Source organism: Zootermopsis nevadensis, unplaced genomic scaffold (assembly GCF_977971745.1).
Source record: "Zootermopsis nevadensis isolate Lab colony 2312 unplaced genomic scaffold, Znev_1.0 Znev_ptg000010l, whole genome shotgun sequence".
In the NCBI taxonomy this organism is placed as follows: domain Eukaryota; kingdom Metazoa; phylum Arthropoda; class Insecta; order Blattodea; family Termopsidae; genus Zootermopsis; species Zootermopsis nevadensis.
This window is the reverse complement of record NW_028259142.1, coordinates 18,320,521-18,338,150: the sequence shown is the minus strand read 5'-3', so window position 1 is coordinate 18,338,150 and position 17,630 is coordinate 18,320,521. Positions and strand designations below refer to the sequence as shown.

General features: G+C 39.1%; 1 protein-coding gene across 1 annotated transcript in view; it reads left to right on the top strand.

Annotated features, from left to right (window-relative positions):
* Positions 1 to 880: 880 nt before the first annotated feature.
* Positions 881 to 17,630, top strand: part of LOC110836328 (otoferlin) — a 28,374-nt gene continuing 11,624 nt past the window's right edge. The window contains exons 1-17 of the mRNA XM_022077420.2: positions 881 to 1,122; positions 1,320 to 1,382; positions 3,507 to 3,591; positions 5,443 to 5,602; positions 6,648 to 6,777; positions 7,660 to 7,849; positions 8,626 to 8,837; positions 9,774 to 9,948; positions 10,973 to 11,166; positions 11,927 to 12,115; positions 12,346 to 12,462; positions 13,262 to 13,414; positions 13,643 to 13,843; positions 14,205 to 14,321; positions 16,131 to 16,265; positions 16,725 to 16,874; positions 17,468 to 17,571. Of these exons, the coding sequence (XP_021933112.1) occupies positions 955 to 1,122; positions 1,320 to 1,382; positions 3,507 to 3,591; positions 5,443 to 5,602; positions 6,648 to 6,777; positions 7,660 to 7,849; positions 8,626 to 8,837; positions 9,774 to 9,948; positions 10,973 to 11,166; positions 11,927 to 12,115; positions 12,346 to 12,462; positions 13,262 to 13,414; positions 13,643 to 13,843; positions 14,205 to 14,321; positions 16,131 to 16,265; positions 16,725 to 16,874; positions 17,468 to 17,571 (2,543 nt within the window). The 5' untranslated portion in view covers positions 881 to 954. The remainder of the gene's footprint in view (positions 1,123 to 1,319; positions 1,383 to 3,506; positions 3,592 to 5,442; positions 5,603 to 6,647; positions 6,778 to 7,659; positions 7,850 to 8,625; positions 8,838 to 9,773; positions 9,949 to 10,972; positions 11,167 to 11,926; positions 12,116 to 12,345; positions 12,463 to 13,261; positions 13,415 to 13,642; positions 13,844 to 14,204; positions 14,322 to 16,130; positions 16,266 to 16,724; positions 16,875 to 17,467; positions 17,572 to 17,630) is intronic.

Below are 17,630 nucleotides of genomic sequence, written 5' to 3'. Positions count from 1 at the left end.
CTTTCCGCCTAGATCATCCGAAAACTATCGACAGTTTCTTTAATAAACTCGGACCTTCCAAATTAAAGTCCCCTCCAAAACGTCCTTCCAAATCTCCACCCAAAACAACTCACCTAACTTAAATATCCGTTTGCTGACCCCAAGCTGAAAAGTTTGGTGTAGTCATTCTTGGAATTCAAGGAATGCCAAGACGTGATATCAATATCTGGTCTTCATAAATTCTGTATCAAATTACGTCTATATCTGGAACTGATAGAAGAATGTCGACGTTATCTTTATCTTGTAGGATAGTTCTTATCTATATCATGCTTTCTCTCCTTGAAAACGTAATTCTATAGATAAATATTTGAAGCACGCAATTTAAATTGCTTATTATTTCGAAATGAATGTAACAGACTGACATTTCAGCACTTTTTACGTTACTTAATACGACTGAAGAAGTGTGCTCGAGAAAATCTGTTGTTATGAAGCTAATAAATAATATAAAATTAACACCACCCAGTCGCAAATGCTGTTCACATTTGTAGTCTACAGCTTAATGAAAATTAGATCTGTATAATTTGTCATGTACAATATTTATACGATAGGCCTTTTTTTACAGATATGTGATTAATGGCAAATAATGTCTGTTATTTCTGAGAAACACAAAAAACCCACAAATACACGAAGGAGACAAACACAGAGTGACGAATTGCTGAAGTAGATGGAGCAAAAACTTAACAATGGGCTTTTCGGGGTTAATTTTGTACGCCAACACTTCGGCTGATTCCGCCTTACATCGGTAAGAACGAAGAAAACATTGGAAATCACGGCAAACATTCAAACAATGCATAACGATGGTCACAAGATCAACAATGGGTCTATAACAAAAACTGTTGACATCGATGCAACCACGGAAACCATCGAGTATTGATGTTGTTAATGAAAGCTCGTTTTGCGTGAGTATATTTCAAAATGAATTCCGAAGAAACGAAAGCACAATTTTTTCAAGTTCGTATAGTGATTTTTGAAGCTAGACATCTAGCATGGCCAAGGATGGATCCATTGGTTCGTGTTAAAATAGGCAAAGAGAAGAGACAAACTGCTGCGAAGGAAAACACGGACCGGCCATATTACAATGAGGTAACACATTTTATATAGTCATTTATTACAGTCGATGGCAATGCCATTTAACCCCGTACTTCATATTGGATCTGGCAAATTTATTGTGAAATAGCTAATGTTCCTGTTCTCCGCCATACGTTTCCTAAAATAAAAATGTTGAAACGTATTATTTATTATGACAATCTACCATTTAATCGGAATTTTATTATTTTCAGGTTTTCACGTTTGATTTTCACATTCCACTCCCACTTCTACTGGAGAAGACAATAACATTGTCAGTAAGTACAACTTTACTTCGCTTTCAATTGAATTGGGAATTATTTATATTAGCGTTGGTTATAATTCCCATAATTATTCTCGCGTGTTCTAAGTGACAAATGCTATTTTGTGGGAAGAGAAACGTTTCTAATGAAGATAGTGATAAGGACCTGCGAGCAAGACGATAAATAAAATAGAGAAGCATATGGACTAACAACGGCCACGGTGGTCTAGCGGTTAGAACGCTGGCCTTGTAATCCTGGGGTCTCGGGTTCGATTCCCGGCGGTGCCCGAATTTATAACTTGTGTTGGGCAAGGCCGTGGTCTAGGTAACACGGAGTTTTCCTCCGGGGGCTTCCCCGGTTTCTCCGTGGCATCCCAACAATTACTCCATTCACACACAGAAGAAGGCAATGGCAAACCACTTCTGGACCATCTGCCAAGAACGTATATGAACAGGTCCCAGTCCGAGAAAAGGATGGAAGGATCCTGTTCATATGGACCTGTCGTCAGACAGAACACTAAATAATAATAAGATGAGGTGGTCTAGCGGTTAGAACGCTGGCCTTGTAATCCTGGGGTCTCGGGTTCGATTCCCGGCGGTGCCCGAATTTATAACTTGTGTTGGGCAAGGCCGTGGTCTAGGCAACACGGAGTTTTCCTCCGGGGGCTTCTTCCCCGGTTTCTCCGTGGCATCCAAACAATTACTCCATTCACACACAGAAGAAGGCAATGGCAAACCACTTCTGGATCATCTGCCAAGAACGTATATGAACAGGTCCCAGTCCGAGAAAAGGATGGAAGGATCCTGTTCATATGGACCTGTCGTCACACAGATCACTAAATAAATAAATATGGACTAACAGTGTCAACGTCCTTCAGGTTCGCCACAGCTGAGTAATATTTAATCTGCGGACCGAACGCTATATTTGGGGGTAATTCCGATCAGTTCATGAAAATATTACAGTTTTAGGCTTAATATCCAAAAACTTTTCATATATTATAAACAATTTACACGTCCCCAGAGTCAGTTAACTGCCCACTAAAATGTAATAACGGTTTTTTTAAAAAAAGTTTGAATTTCATATTTTTAATTCGAAAAGAATGGAAAATTTACTATTCTTTTTTATCAATTTCGTTATTGTTAACAGAAATTAAAAGAAACCGTTGAAAACAAATTCGAAGATTGTTCTTTAAACAAATAATATAAGTATTAGTTAATAATATATATTTATGTGGAATATAATAACTAATCATTGCATAGATTTTTAGCAATAAAAAGTCATCAAAAGGTAGTGACCTCTTTCAGTACAATATTAATCGCTGTCATTAGTTTTGCTTTGTTTGCTCGAAGTGAAAACATAAGCTCGTCTGTCTGTATGTCTAATAATTAATAGCGTCCATAACTCCCAGCTTTCGAATGTAATTTTGTGTTAGTTCAGCCTGGAAAGTACATAATAGATACGATGAGTTCATCGCGTTAGAAACTTAATGGATTACAGTATAGAAAATTCTCTAAAGACAAATTTTCATAAGACTTTACACAGTCATAATATTTAAAAGTATGAGCACTGGAAAGGTCAAAGATGAGCACATGATTAAAATATAAGACCTAATTGTAATGGGCTGGTTTAGAAGAAATAAAAATGAACATGTCCAATTAAATAGCTACATTTCAATCCTTAACAATACGATTTCATTTTTTAATATTTGTTCGTTTAATTTATCAGACGTGAAAATAATTCTGACAATTACAATGAGCTTTAAAACAATTCCATTTTTTCGCGTAAAGCATTAAGTCAACACAGAAACGATTTTTTTAGGGCCCTCATGTTGTGAGGTCCTAAGCTGCAGTTACCTTAAGCAAGTTTGGCTCTGGCCTCATAGCAGAAGACAATGGGCAACTTTTATGTGAAACACGTTTTGATATGGCGAATATTTAATTAAATGCCAGGAATTTTATTTTCTGTTCAGTGTGATAAAAGCCTACATAATGAGGTTAGTTTTGCAAGAGTAAATTCGTAATTCATTAAACATGAAAGACCAACGTGATATTCAGAAACAAACAGAACTGAAGTATATGAATTTGAAGCAAACATTTTCACTCTTGCTTAGGCCTTTAATAATCGTTTGTACGTTTGCAGATTCTTCAAAACCGGAGAATCATGTATCCTAAGAAAGAGCTGGGACGTATAAGTCTTGACGTAGCTACAGTGTGGCGGCAGCCAGGTGAGCGAGAACATAAGTGTTACATGTGCAGCAGGACACATTTATATACTTGGTCACCATTAAAACAATGACAGGAGGGGATATTTGTGTTCGTCAAGTTGAATTCTGTGTCCTGACACGGTACTAGGGCTTCATCTATCAACCACTTAATTCAGCAGTGAAAAAACTTAATTGCGTATAAAACAGCACCACAACCATGTTTGGGGAAAAGGGCATTTGATATTCTTCTGAAGTAATATTTAGGATTTATATAGTCTTTATAAGATCGTAGGATCAGGTTTTAGCCACGGTGGTCTAGCGGTTGGAACGCTGTCCTTGTAATCCTGGGGTCTCGGGTTCGATTCCCGGAGGTGCCCGAATTTATAACTTGTGTTGGCCAAGGCCGTGGTCTAGGCAACACGGAGTTTTCCTCCGGGGGCTTCCCCGGTTTCTCCGTGGCATCCCAACAATTACTCCATTCACACACAGAAGAAGGCAATGGCAAACCACTTCTGGATCATCTGCCAAGAACGTATATGAACAGGTCCCAGTCCGAGAAAAGGATGGAAGGATCCTGTTCATATGGACCTGTCGTTAGACAGAACACTAAATAAATAAATAGGAGCAGGTTACATTAGGTAGAATGCTTGCTATGAAGCAGTTCAGAAACTTTTGTCCTCTCGTCTGCTCTCTAGAAACGCAAAGATCAAAATTTATAGACTTATTTTATATGTGGCTTTGTGTGGGTGTAAAACTTGATCTCATATTAGGGGATGAATATAACTCTAGGGTGTCTGAGAACATGGTGCCGATGAGAACATCTGGACCCGAGAGAGATGAAGTGACAGGAGGGTGGAGAAAATTACACGACGAAGAGTTCAATAATTTGTACTGTTGGCCAAATATTATTAGGATGATCAAATTAAGTGGGATGAAGTGGGCGGGGCATGTGGTTCGTATGGGTAAACGAAGCATGAGTGCACATTTATGGTCGTGAAGCCTGAAGGAAGGCACCACCAGGTAGACTTAAGATTGGGTGGAAGGACAATATTATAACAGATCTTAGGCAAGTGTGTTGGGAGCGTGCGGATTGGATTCAGCTGCCTCAGGACTGGGACCAGTGGCTTATTTTTGTGAACATGGTAATGACCCTTCGGGTTACAAATAAGGCGAGCTATTTCTTGACCAATTGAGTGTCCTATCAGCTACATAAAAAAGACTATGCTCTGTTGAATTCATTGGTTTCTTATACGACCATCGTAAGGTGAAGGGGGTTTGTACTTTCAGATCTAAAACGACTAAAATCGAATGTTGATTTTGTCTTTAGTTCCTTTGCCCGATTGTAGCATGACCCTCCTATAATAACACAGGATTCTATACCATCAATCAGGGACTAGTCTATTGTAGGCCTTATTAAGCACGACGCCATGAAGATGTATGTGGTGACGGATGGAACTGGTCATCTTCACGCTCCGAAAGCTTTGACCCCAGGAAGTGTCCTCTGTTCTCATCTGCAAGGTGGTTTGGTGGGCTCCTCAAGAATAATTTTGCCACCAATGTATTTATTCGTAAATTTTATAATTGTTTAGATCTGATACGCTTTCACTGACATTGATGTTATATGACCGCATTAAATCTGTAACATCTGACATAGATTCCACAACTAACTTTATGGAGCATGTACTTCTTGAGAATCTGAGAGTTGCTCAGCTAGTCAGCAAAATTCCCCGCCTTTTGTGTAAACGGAAGGTTCTTTACCGCGTTCACGCCAGCAGCCTCATTGATCATTTCGCTGAGAAGTGCAATGACGATACTCGCCACTGCGTTATGCTGTGGACACAGTTTCAAGTATTCGTTTGATGATTTATTTAGATCACCAGTTTTACCGCAAGTGGGCTGTACTGCTGGATCGGAAAGACACGACAAGCGGTGCAAGGGGTTTCCTCAAATGCGATATCAGCGTAATCGGGAAAGGCGACAAAATCAAAGTACACCACTCTCTGGGAACACATGAAGACGACGACATTGAGGGGTAAGCACATGTTTTTGACATCACTGCCACCATTTCCAAAGGCCAAAGGTCAAATTCTATAGAATGTACGAGAATTGTTACACTACGAATACAGTTCCTAATATGTTTAAATAAACTATACGTTTTTTTTTGTTTTTTTATATATCTTAATTGCGTCATGTTTGTGTTTTATTGATACAATATTTTATTTTCCGTCTATACACAAACTTAAAATAATGTTGTTTAAAATTACTTAAAATTATAACATTCTCAGTAGATACTGCATCTTGTTACATTTTTTGTTATCGACGACATGTTTCAATGTGTATTACATCATCATCAGGTCTATCAATTTTAATATATTTTAAAAACTGTTGTACATCTTGCGTTGCGTATATTGATTAATTTAATTTGTTTAATTTTAAGTTTTTGTCTCTTCCTTTAAATTTGGAGGTTGTGCTTGGATGTTTTATATCTGTAAAATTAATTTTCAAATCGTGATTTTGGATATTGACATAGGAAATTTAATAATTTAAAGAGTTATTACGTAATATAACGTAATACAATGTAAAAGAATCATAATAAAAAGTAGTAAAAGGTAGTAAAACATACCGGGTTGTAATTGATGTGTTGTGTGTCCGATATTAAGAGACGGTAGACTGCAACTGAGATGTGTGTGTCGCGTGTGGCTATATATATTGAGTGAAAGTTGTTCAGGGGGTTGGGTCGATGAACTGTAAAGCATTAAATATTCTCAGTATCTACTGAGAATGTTATAATTTTAAGTAATTTTAAACAACATTATTTTAAGTTTGTGTATAGACGGAAAATAAAATATTATATGAAACTATACGTTGTATTAATTAATTCAGAGGAAAAAACAAACCAAAACTAAGTTTTCTGGACAACTTTTAGCATCGATCTACCAAATTAAATTGACGTCTATTCACAGTCTCGGAGATTAACTAGCAGGCGTACGAAAAAGATAAACATAGCCTTATTTTTTAGTCGATTTAGTGCAAAGAACAAATTGTGCATTAATGAGATGAACGTCGTGTGGCTGCAGGAACATGCTGGTGCCCGATGGGGCAACGTCACAGAGGCAAAGGGCTCGTTACTTGGTGCGCCTTTATCGAGCCGACAACATTCCCTTCCCCATTGACGCTTACGTCCAAGTGTCATTCGCCGGGAACAAGGTAAGTGTGTGTCCTTCAGAGCCCACAACCGCGACAACGTCATTTAGTAGCCTAAGAATTATTCTTTTCCAGTAGATGCAGATTTCAAACTGATTATTCACTTGTACTGCAGATGTGCAAAATGCGTCGAGATTTACCTCCGTGCTTTGTATTGCTGCCTACGCTTTAATCGCTTTGCGAGCTGACACATTTTTGGTATCGCCTTGTATTTTAAGAAAGGTTTTTATTATTTTGAAATCAACGGGTTTTTTTTCCTACGTGTTCCGTTTCGAGGTTAGGCTAAATATGTCTATCTTCAGTCAGATTTCTATATTGTTTTTGTAGTAGGATGGAGTAAGTTTGAAGACGTAGCGATGTTCAGTGTGTCCATATCCGCCAATCGTCCCGCCAACACATTAAACAGTGAATAATCTTCCTGTCAAATTACATTTCGCTAAATAATATATAAAGTAAACAATCTACACAAGCCTGTTGGCGGAGAATGGAAAACAGCGCTCTCTAGTACAGTAAAATACAGTCAAATTATTTTAAATTGAGTATATATTAAATCTTGTCCGTCTAATCACAATAATTCTTATTAAATATTAAAATATTACAATAATTAACATTTAAAATATTTAAAATATTAAATGATGTTCTTTATCGAAATATTCGATTTACATTAGACCATCATTTTTCATGTTTTACGACATGTTTCAGTTCCTAAAAGAACCATCCTCAGGTGTATATAATTATATAAAGCTTCAAAACGATAAATAATTCAAATACAATTTTCATACATTATGCTAGCGTACATTTTTATCAGATTTTTACCAGATATCAAAAATTATTTTGTAAAAAATTGTTCCCTATGGTGCAATATAATGGAAATTGTGTGTTTAGGGCAAAACTACCGAAAAAAAGCACACCAATGCGCCGACGTGGAACGAGGAGCTTGCATTCTACGATTCATACCCCCCGCTGTGGCAGAGGATAAGAGTGCAGGTGCGGGAACATGAACTGTTGGGTGCCAGTGTGATTGCCACGCATCTCCTGGACCTGCCGGCCATCTCCAGCGATCAAGGCATTCACGGTAAGATGGTGGTGACCTTAGCCACAGTGCAGTAAGAATGGTTTACTTTCCAACAGCCCTCAACCACCTCTTTCAAAGTCCTTAACTAACTTTATAGAGCAAACAGATTTTTCTTTAGGTGCTATCAGTTGCTCGGCTGGTCAAGATGTTCCACGACCCAACGGTTCACCGCCGTGTGCACAATAGTTTTTTATAATGTATTAGAAGAACCCACTCCGAACTCCAAAATGATATTTTTAAAATCAACTTTAATATTACCCTCTGATATAAGTCGGAATCTCTTCCCTTCGGGTCCAAAACCTTATCTATTATTATTATTATTTAGTGTTCTGTCTGAGGACAGGTCCATATGAACATGATCCTTCCCTCCTTTTCTCGGACTGGGACCTGTTCATATACGTTCTTGGCAGATGATCCAGAAGTGGTTTGCCATTGCCTTCTTCTGTGTGTGAATGGAGTAATTGTTGGGATGCCACGGAGGAAAACTCCGTGTTGCCTAGACCACGGCCTTGCCCAACACAAGTTATAAATTCGGGCACCGCCGGGAATCGAACCCGAGACCCCAGGATTACAAGGCCAGCGTTCTAACCGCTAGACCACCGTGGCGGTATAACCTTATCTACTTACAATTAATGACCATTTTCCCATCCGGTACGTATCATCTGATTCCGACACGACATTGTGGTGAGACATTTAGTTTTCTAGACAATTTGTGCTCCTATATTGCTGGATTTCATACATTGTAGTTCAACCTCGCATCTTCCATTTTGCTGCAGATTTCTTACCGACGTTCGGACCTGCCTTCGTTCACTTGTATGGATCTATATCTTCATCGGGGTCTGGAAAGGAGTCTTGGGTGGAGGTTCAGGGCGACGGATCGGCGTACAAAGGGCGACTACTGCTAGCTCTTCAGACGGAAATATTGGAAAGTGGAGTGACTAAAGGCATGCGGAGTGTTGCACATCGCCCCATCCCGAATATCTTCGAAGTAAGCAAAGCATTAATAAGCGTGAATCTGGCTGTAAGAAGGAAACGTAGGTTCTACTTACGTGTTAGGCTGGTTATCGGGTTACAGTGCTTATTCATGATTGTCAATATATTAAACAAAGCAAAACGACAAATTAAAAACAGCACAACCGATCAGATAAAATAAAACGTTAACCAGCTTAATCCAGCCAGGAATTTGAAGCTTACGCTCGCCACGATCGTAACACGGTTAAAACAGTTAACATAGACACTCCGCCCCTGTCCCCATAGATGTGGAATTAATGGCATTGGTTTCAGATCCTCTTGTGTGTACTAAGAGAAGTGTAAGTTTGAATTAAGGAAGAAAAACCTTTAAAAAGTACACTTAACCCATAAACTGCGAACCATCTTGTTAACGTTTTGCAAAATATAGGGTATGAACCACTAACTTCAGGAATTTAAAAACTGTAGGTATATACTATGTAAGAAGCAGTAATAGTATACTATCACTAAATATTAAAATCATTGGCATTTGTATGACTTTCTGTCAATTACGAGTTTTTTGCAAAAACTGGATACACTAAATTAATTATGGGTAGAAATGCATCACCAAACAAGGAGCTGCAGCGAATCAGTATCAAGTTCTACAGCTGTTAAAACATATTTTTATGGGTTCAATACTTAACTAAATAAAAGTAAAAATATTTCACGACTCCTTTCAATATGATATGTGGGTATGGTACGAATGGTTTTGTAATACAGGGTATACACAAAAGAATGGTGCGGTTTCAAAAGTTAATTGGTATTCAGTTGGGGTAACAAGCAGCTTTCCGCACCATTCTTTTGTGTATATACTGTAATAGATCTGTGCTTGTGACGAGTGAACACAAGGCTTGTGAGGTATGAAAAAACCTAAATAAAAAAGGTGGAGTACAATTTGCTCACTTGTGTGTAACAGGAAGAATGCTGGAAGACGGAAGAATTGATCCTTGTGGGTGTAGTGTGGGAGGTATCAATGCTGGACAAGAAAATAAAGTATAAACCAATTCACGTTGAGATCAGCTTAGGAAATGTTGGCAACATGCTGTATGATGGACAACAGTCCGCTGTCGAGCCAATTCCAGACATGCCAGGTATGTTTATTGGCTTCATTTGATTTTACAAAGCAGGCGAAACAAGATACGGTACTGATCCCAGCTATATTATTATCCTATTCATCCTCAATCATTTCTTAGGATTCACAGTTTTAGTTTCTTTCCAGGGACTCCTTTTAGAAGTATAATCTCTGGTGCCGATTTATATTTTTACGTGCTGTTTGCAATGGAATGTATGAAGTGGCTATATCATGTGGGTGATTCATCATTCTGTCCGCGTAAAGTATTTCGATTCAATTTGGATTGAACGTCTATGATATGTCAGCGAAATTCGTCTTGGTCAGCATTTATGTGCTATTACAAGATGTAAACATCGGAATTTATAAAATTTATGAAAACGGAGACTACATGCACATTTTTAAGATGTTAAGATGTTATCACCACCTCTAAACGTGAACATATAAAATTAAAATGTTGCCTGTTTGTTTGTTGTGGTAAAAATCTGGCAGGTTTAGTGACACCATAAACAGTGTTGTAGAGAGTATCAAATAACTGTCGAAATAACAATTCGACGGCATGTTTGAGGACCTACAATGTGAAGGAATAACCGACTTTCGATACAAGCGAACCGACTAGAAAATATCTCACCTAGTACAGTCGAACGCAAAATAACGATAGTCTCTATTATTTATATTATATAATTGCAAGGTGGAACAAAAACTGAATATTAAATATGTTCTGTCGTATCGATGAAGAGTTACTGAGAAATAAGTGTAGTAAGATGTATAGTTACAGTGTCCTTATAGCGCTTATGTATTAAGATGGTTGTGTCCTGCGTTGTAGCGCCGTGTAGTCTAGCAGAAGACTGCACGGCGCTACTACCCAGAAGGCAGCCATCTTCTGACTCACCGCCGCGACAATCTAAAATCCTATTGAGTTATGTGCTCTTTTTAAATTTTCAGGTTAATGTCTGGAATAAGTAAGATTGCGTTCTTGTAAGTAGAGTGCATATAGTTCGTCCCACCGTATGTTAAGAGATTCACTTTGATAATTACAATTTCAGAAGAAGTACATGACGAGGTACCGAAGATTCAGAACATGACATCGCCCCAGAAACCTGAGATGGTAAAAGGGGGATCTTACTGTTCCGTGGGCTTTGGCAACGAGAAGCCATGTGTGTACGTACATGCAACGTGTCCCGACACCAAGCATCGCATGTACCATTCCAACTTTCTGAATCAACTCACTAGCATGCTTGTACGTATTCTCATTCATTTATCATAATTACATGTAATCGTCTTCCATAATCTGGAATCCTTCCATTTTGTTTCTCCGTCTGCTTTATTTGGTTTTGTGTTAGATTTGAGGTTGCCAAGGCGACAGACAAGTAAGTCTTCTGGGATGCTGTGTCGGGTTGTCTCGTAGAGGTTGACTGACGTTTCAGGAGTTGACCTGATGATGGAGGCCGTAAGCACATCTGAAACGTCGGTCAGTTTCTACCAGACTACAATGCGCAACGTCCCAGTACAGAGTAATTTCCATACTCGCCGCCGTGGGAAACTGAAATTTGTCAATATTTTTGTAAACAGCAAAAGACCACGAAAGCCTTGAGAACATTTTTATTTAAATGTTAGTTTAAGCCCGGCCTACCTGTAATATAAACAACGCAAGGTTTCTAAGGCCGGAAACTCCATGCAGCATGAACATGGTTTTTGCCCTTGAATTCGTTACATAAAAAATGTCCCCCTTTTTATTTGTGGTTTATTTAACGATCCTGTCAGTAACCGAAATTATTAAGCGTTGAATGATAATATGAACCTCGAATCTTGAATTAGAAATTATATGGAAGAAAGAAAACATGTCCTAATTTAAGGCACTATCCCGGAACTATAGGAAATCACGAAAACTCTCGATCTGCGGGTCGATATTTGAACCAGGGACCTCCCAAATTCGAAAGAGGCGTGATAATCATTCCACCAAGACAGTAATACATTACGATGAAATATGTTACTTCCAGAATGACGCAATTTTACGGTCACAGTCAAGGGAGAGCGAATTCGAAATGGAGGAATTTGTGAAGAGATTGCTGCCCCAACTGGGCGACTGGTGTAACAGGTACCTGAGTATCACCTCGGAACAACAGTACAACCGAAGAAGCACCAACAGATTGGACGAAATGAGGGGAGAATTCTGCCGCAGAAAAGTGGTAAGTTCGCTGCAGTTAATCTCTCTACGGTCAGAAAATATGCTTTATCAAAACTTCCTTGCTTAACTTTGAATCTCTTCCTTGATATTCGTGTTTTATACGCTGTCGGAAATTTTGTATGAAGCTTTGTAAGAGTTTACAATTACAAGACTATATATTTACACCTTTTATGAATGAAATCAGTATACATGTTCGTTCGAAGAAGTACAAGCTGGCCAATTTTATTGCAGGAAAATATGAAAGGCGTGTTCAAACAATTAGAAGCCGAGTTTACAAAAGACAACATAAACGCAACGCTGCACCAACTCCAAGACATCTTAAAGGAAGTGACGTTCCTCAGAGAGGACGTAAGTAAATACAGGATTAAAAATCGTTAATGTTTAACATGAGAAATTAATCCACGTTTTAATTTATTTTTTTTTCACTGGCCAACCGATATAAGTCTGCGATTTTCAGTTATGAGGAATTGGTAAGCAATGTGTATAAGCATCACACTTTAATGGTTCCCAGAATAGTCCCACGAAAGATGCGAGCACAGTATTTATAAAATATTTGTACGCATGATCATATGTATAAACATTAATGGTATAAAAGCGAAAACATAATGATTAAAATGTCATATTAAATATTTATTTATATAAAATAGAAACCATAGTGTTAATTTTTAACAACCCTCCTGCAAGAATATGGCCGTCTTCTGGATTCTTGTGCCGTATAGTCTGGTAGAAATTTACAAACACTTCAGAGATCGAAGATTTCTGTCTTCTGGGTTGTTGCGCTGTGTAGTCTGGTCGATGTTAACCAACGTTTCATCGCCCTGTTGACGGAGGCAGTATGACCTCTGAAACGTTGGTTAGCATCGACCAGACTACACAGCGCAACAACCCAGAAGACAGAAATCTTCATACTCATCGCCCTGAAGACGGAGGCAGTATGACCTCTGAAACGTTGGTTAACATCGACCAGTCTACACAGCGCAACAACCCAGAAGACAGAAATCTTCGATCTCTCGGCCGTGAAAACCTCAAATCCTAACCCTGCAGTTCGTTATAATTTCACCACAATCATCATTCATTCTTAGATTTCATAGGCTTTTTTCGATGACTTCCTCATTCAACGACTATGCTCTTATCTTGATATCCCCAGCCGCAGAATTCACATCCGGACGTGTTCGTGTGGATCGTGTCTGGCAAGAAGCATCTAGTATTCCACAGAGTGTCGGCACGAAGTATTATTTTCTCCAAGGAACCCGAGGAGCGTGGAATAGATTGTGGTCGCCTGCAGTCAATGTTTATGAAGGTTAGAGCCCTACCTGGTACATGTTATTGAATCAGCGTCTTGGCTGTTAGGGAAAAGTTAAGGACTTTGTTCTGGAAAGAAATAAAAAAAACGAAATTATGTCTGAAGACAGGTCATTAGTTCTTTAATGACAACAACAGTGGTAAATCTAAATTAATTTGTCCTGATTTACGAAAGATATGCTGCTATATTCAGTACTTCGAAATTATTCAACATTTTCCATTACAGGCTCCAGTTAATAAAGCGGGCAGTTCTAGCACCACGTGTAAGCTTGATATAGCGCTGTGGTTGGGAAATTCCGAGGACGTGCACACCTGTTTTAACTCGCTGCCCACAGGTTACGACCCTGTCGATGGATTCGGATCCGAACCCAGTGGCGACATCGAACATCCGCCCCTACCACCTGTCATTCGTTACGCGGAGAATCACGTAAGATTGCTATTAGTGGCCAAGTAGTTGGTTTATAGGCGAATAAACAGAATTATCTTTTGCGTTAATTGACATTGTAAACTTCCCCGTCCTGTGTTTACATTAGTCTCCATTTTGTATGTACCTTGTTATTTATCTTCTTTAAAGGGCTAATTATATTTCAGAAAAAAGTTTCACTTATAAGAGAAGCGCTTATTGAATCTTCAACCAACACGTATCACGTAAATGAATCCTATTAATTTAACAAACAAAATAAAACTCAGGTACAAATATGGCGCTCTTAAGGAACCGTATCATTTGCCTGTCTCCAAAATCACGCAGTTCTGAAGACCACTAAGCAGAACCATATTTGCTTTTTCAGGTCTTCGTGTGCCATTCTTACATTTACCAGGGAGCGATGAGACCAGGATTCGACAAGTCGGCCTTGTGTGACCCTTTTGTGAGGGTCATACTAGGAAACCAGAATGAAAAGACACACGTAAGTTATAAGAATAAAATTAATTGATAAACAGAAAAATAAGCAATTTTCATAATACGATGAAATAAGTATAATTTGTACTTGTACAGTAAATTCACTTTTACTTGCGTTCGTATCTCTGCGGAACGTTGACTGAAACGATTTCCTTACGTCCGTACAGTTCAATAACGGATAGGCCGATTTCGATAAGATTTGATATTTGAGAGTTTTACGAAAACGTTAATGAGCGACTTCAGTTTCGTTTAGATTGGGGAAAAGTTAACTATCATTTTATGTCAGAGCATAACTACGAGGTGCGATCGGAAAGTTTCCAGACTGCGCGTATAAAAACCCGTACACTTATCTCAGGTATTAAATTCATCCATCACCCTCGAAGTAGTTCCCCTGGGAGTGAACACAACGATCCCAGCGCCGCTGCCAAGCCTGGAAGCATCCCTGGAAATCTGTCTTTGTCAGCCTGTCAAGCACCATCTGCGATTCTGCCTGAATCTCTTCTATCGTCTCAAATCTCCTTCCCTTTAGCTGAATTTTCATCTTTGGGAAGAGTAAGAAGTCACACGGAGCTTAGAAAGGAAGTTGGGGTCGGTTCTTGCAAGATCTTTGAGCTCCTGACAAACGAGAAGTCCATTCTGCTTCTGGTCCTCAGACAGGATGCGTCGCATGTGGAGTTCTTCCTTTAGAATCAGCTGACAGGTCCCATAGCCTATCCCAACAATGTCGCACAAGTCGTTGATGGTACGACGTCGATCTTCGTGAATGGCCTGCCGAATCTTCGTAACATTTTCGGGCGTTGTGCTCGAAGATGGTCGTCCAGAACGCTCGTCATCATCGATAGAGGTTCGGCCATTTTTAAAACGTGAATGCCACACAAAAGTTTGTGCACGACCCATTGCGGACTCCCCAAATGCTTGCTTTAGCATTTCATAGGTTTCCGTAGCCGTTTTGGCGAGTCTTTGGCAAAATTTGATGCACACGCCATTCCGAAATCGCAGGAGGGTCGGTGTAATGCATTACCAAAACGCCCGTAACTAAGAAACAAATGCTAATTCGATGATGCCGGCTGGCACACTGATTCACTATGAATGTAGGCCGCACCCCCTGGCGGCAGAAGCTCGTACTACATCCGGTTCGCCCGCTATTGACACAGTCTTGAAACTTTCCGATCGCACCTCGTATATAATCTTATCTTAATAGATTATTGTACACGAAAAATTCTTCAGTTGTTTCACCAGGTAGCAACAATTCTAAACAAAAAAGGTCTTGAATGAGTTAACACTGCATTGAAATCAGATCTTACGGTTTCAGAGTTGTTTAAAGACGCTTTCTTAACTACGTAAGTTTATAGTGTTTAACAGAAGGGGAGTTGTAAATTTTGAACTGGGAAGGATTCGAAAGTTTTAAAATGTTGCTTCAGAATTTATCCGAAGCGACTATAAAGGAAAGAAACATTTCAGCCAGATTAATTGCGTCATAGAAAAAGAAGAATTACACGCCAGGTTGAAATACAGTTGCTGCCGAATGCGAAACATGAAAACTAACAGATCAAGAGCGATGCTGAGTGCAGGCAGAATAATAGATATCCATTTACATATCGCAATTATAATAGATGAACGATAATAACCACTTTAAAGGTATCGAAGAAAATACATCATAAAAACAGTAACCTGCAAGTCTGTATAAATAATCCAGTGAAGTGTTTCCTCTGCACAAAACACATGCATTGTTCTCCAGGGAAAATGGCGAACACTGTACTGAACATTTAGGTCCCGTAGAATATTAATTTCTTAATCAGAATGTTCCTGTTGACAGGTTATCAAGAAAACACTGAGCCCTGTCTGGGACAAGACATTGGTGTTCTCAGGGGTGACGCTCCACGGCCCACGTGAGTCCATCAAGGCAAATCCTCCCTCCATTGTAATCGAAGTAATGGACGCGGATTTTTGCGTAAGTTGCTATATCACATAACACCTTTGATAGAGCCACGAACTTGGTACCGAGGCTACGACAAGTGTCTCCTGGTCAGGAACGTCGCACACCCCGTGCGGTGGTCATAGATGATTGTGGGGCAATGGCGAAATGTTGATTAGCGACGGAAAACCGAACAACTCAGATAGAAACCTGCCACAAATATCACTACACGAACATGATGGGCTTGAGATTGGTGGAACATGTAGCACACATATGGGCGATGAGAAATTACTAGGTATTTTTAGTTTGAAAAACAGTAGGAAAGGGCCTACTTTGGGGGACCATTGGTACAGATACAAGGATAATATTAAATGGAATGAATTGAACTGGCTCAGAACAAAGTCGTGATATCGTGGTAGTGAGTATAAAAAGAGTTTAGCGATTAACGTGTATTTCTCTACCGATTTTGATGATGTTATTCTGTTACTGTTGCAGTCCAAGAAGGAACTGGTTGGCCTCACAACAGCCAAACCACACGTACAGTTGGTAGGGGAGGAATACAACAAACCACGTCTCGAGTGGTACAAGTTGCTCAATGGTGACGAATTCACTGGCGAAATTTTAGCAGCATTTCAACTGTTTGAGGTGCGTGACTCAAGATCGTTAGTTATGCTTCACATTTGTTGTTTCTCCGTCAGTTTGTTGCTGACAGATGTCAGAGACGTTATTTTTAAAATATTTAGTGTGTTTGAAAACAAAACAGGATAAGGTTAATCTGAACTTTTGTGACGAAGATGTCTCGTTAAAACACTATACACGAGGGCCAATAAAAATGTTTTTTCCTTATATTTTCTCAACAGAATTTATAGAAAACAGTTTAAATTTGGTCTACCTTACAAACACTATTTTTCTACTAACCAAAACTAACAGACGCCAAATTCAGCGATTATATATAAATTCTGCTGAGAAAAACATCCTGATTTTTGGCGGGGAATAACTTTTCAGATATTCACTGTTCCCGCCATTAGATAAGGGTATAAAACCGAATACGTTGAGTCTACTGGGTTGAGCCAGAACACAGGACGAAGGAAAGTGCATCACATTAATGAATCAGGGTACTGACCATTCAATGACGACGTCCAATAGCTGTCGTGTCCTCGTTTGAATTAACGGCCAGAAACACGAGAGTGAGTAACAGTTGTTAGCTATCCTCCTTATCGTTCTTGACTTTCTTGCAGTTATCCGAAGGAAAGTTGGACGCGCAATTGCCAAAGGAACTGGTAATCACGGACAGTAATACCAGTGTGCCGAAGACAATTAAACCGAACATGGTGAGACACAGGTAAGTAAACTGAACCAAAATCTATGTTATGTGAAAGTTAATTTAATAGATGAGATATT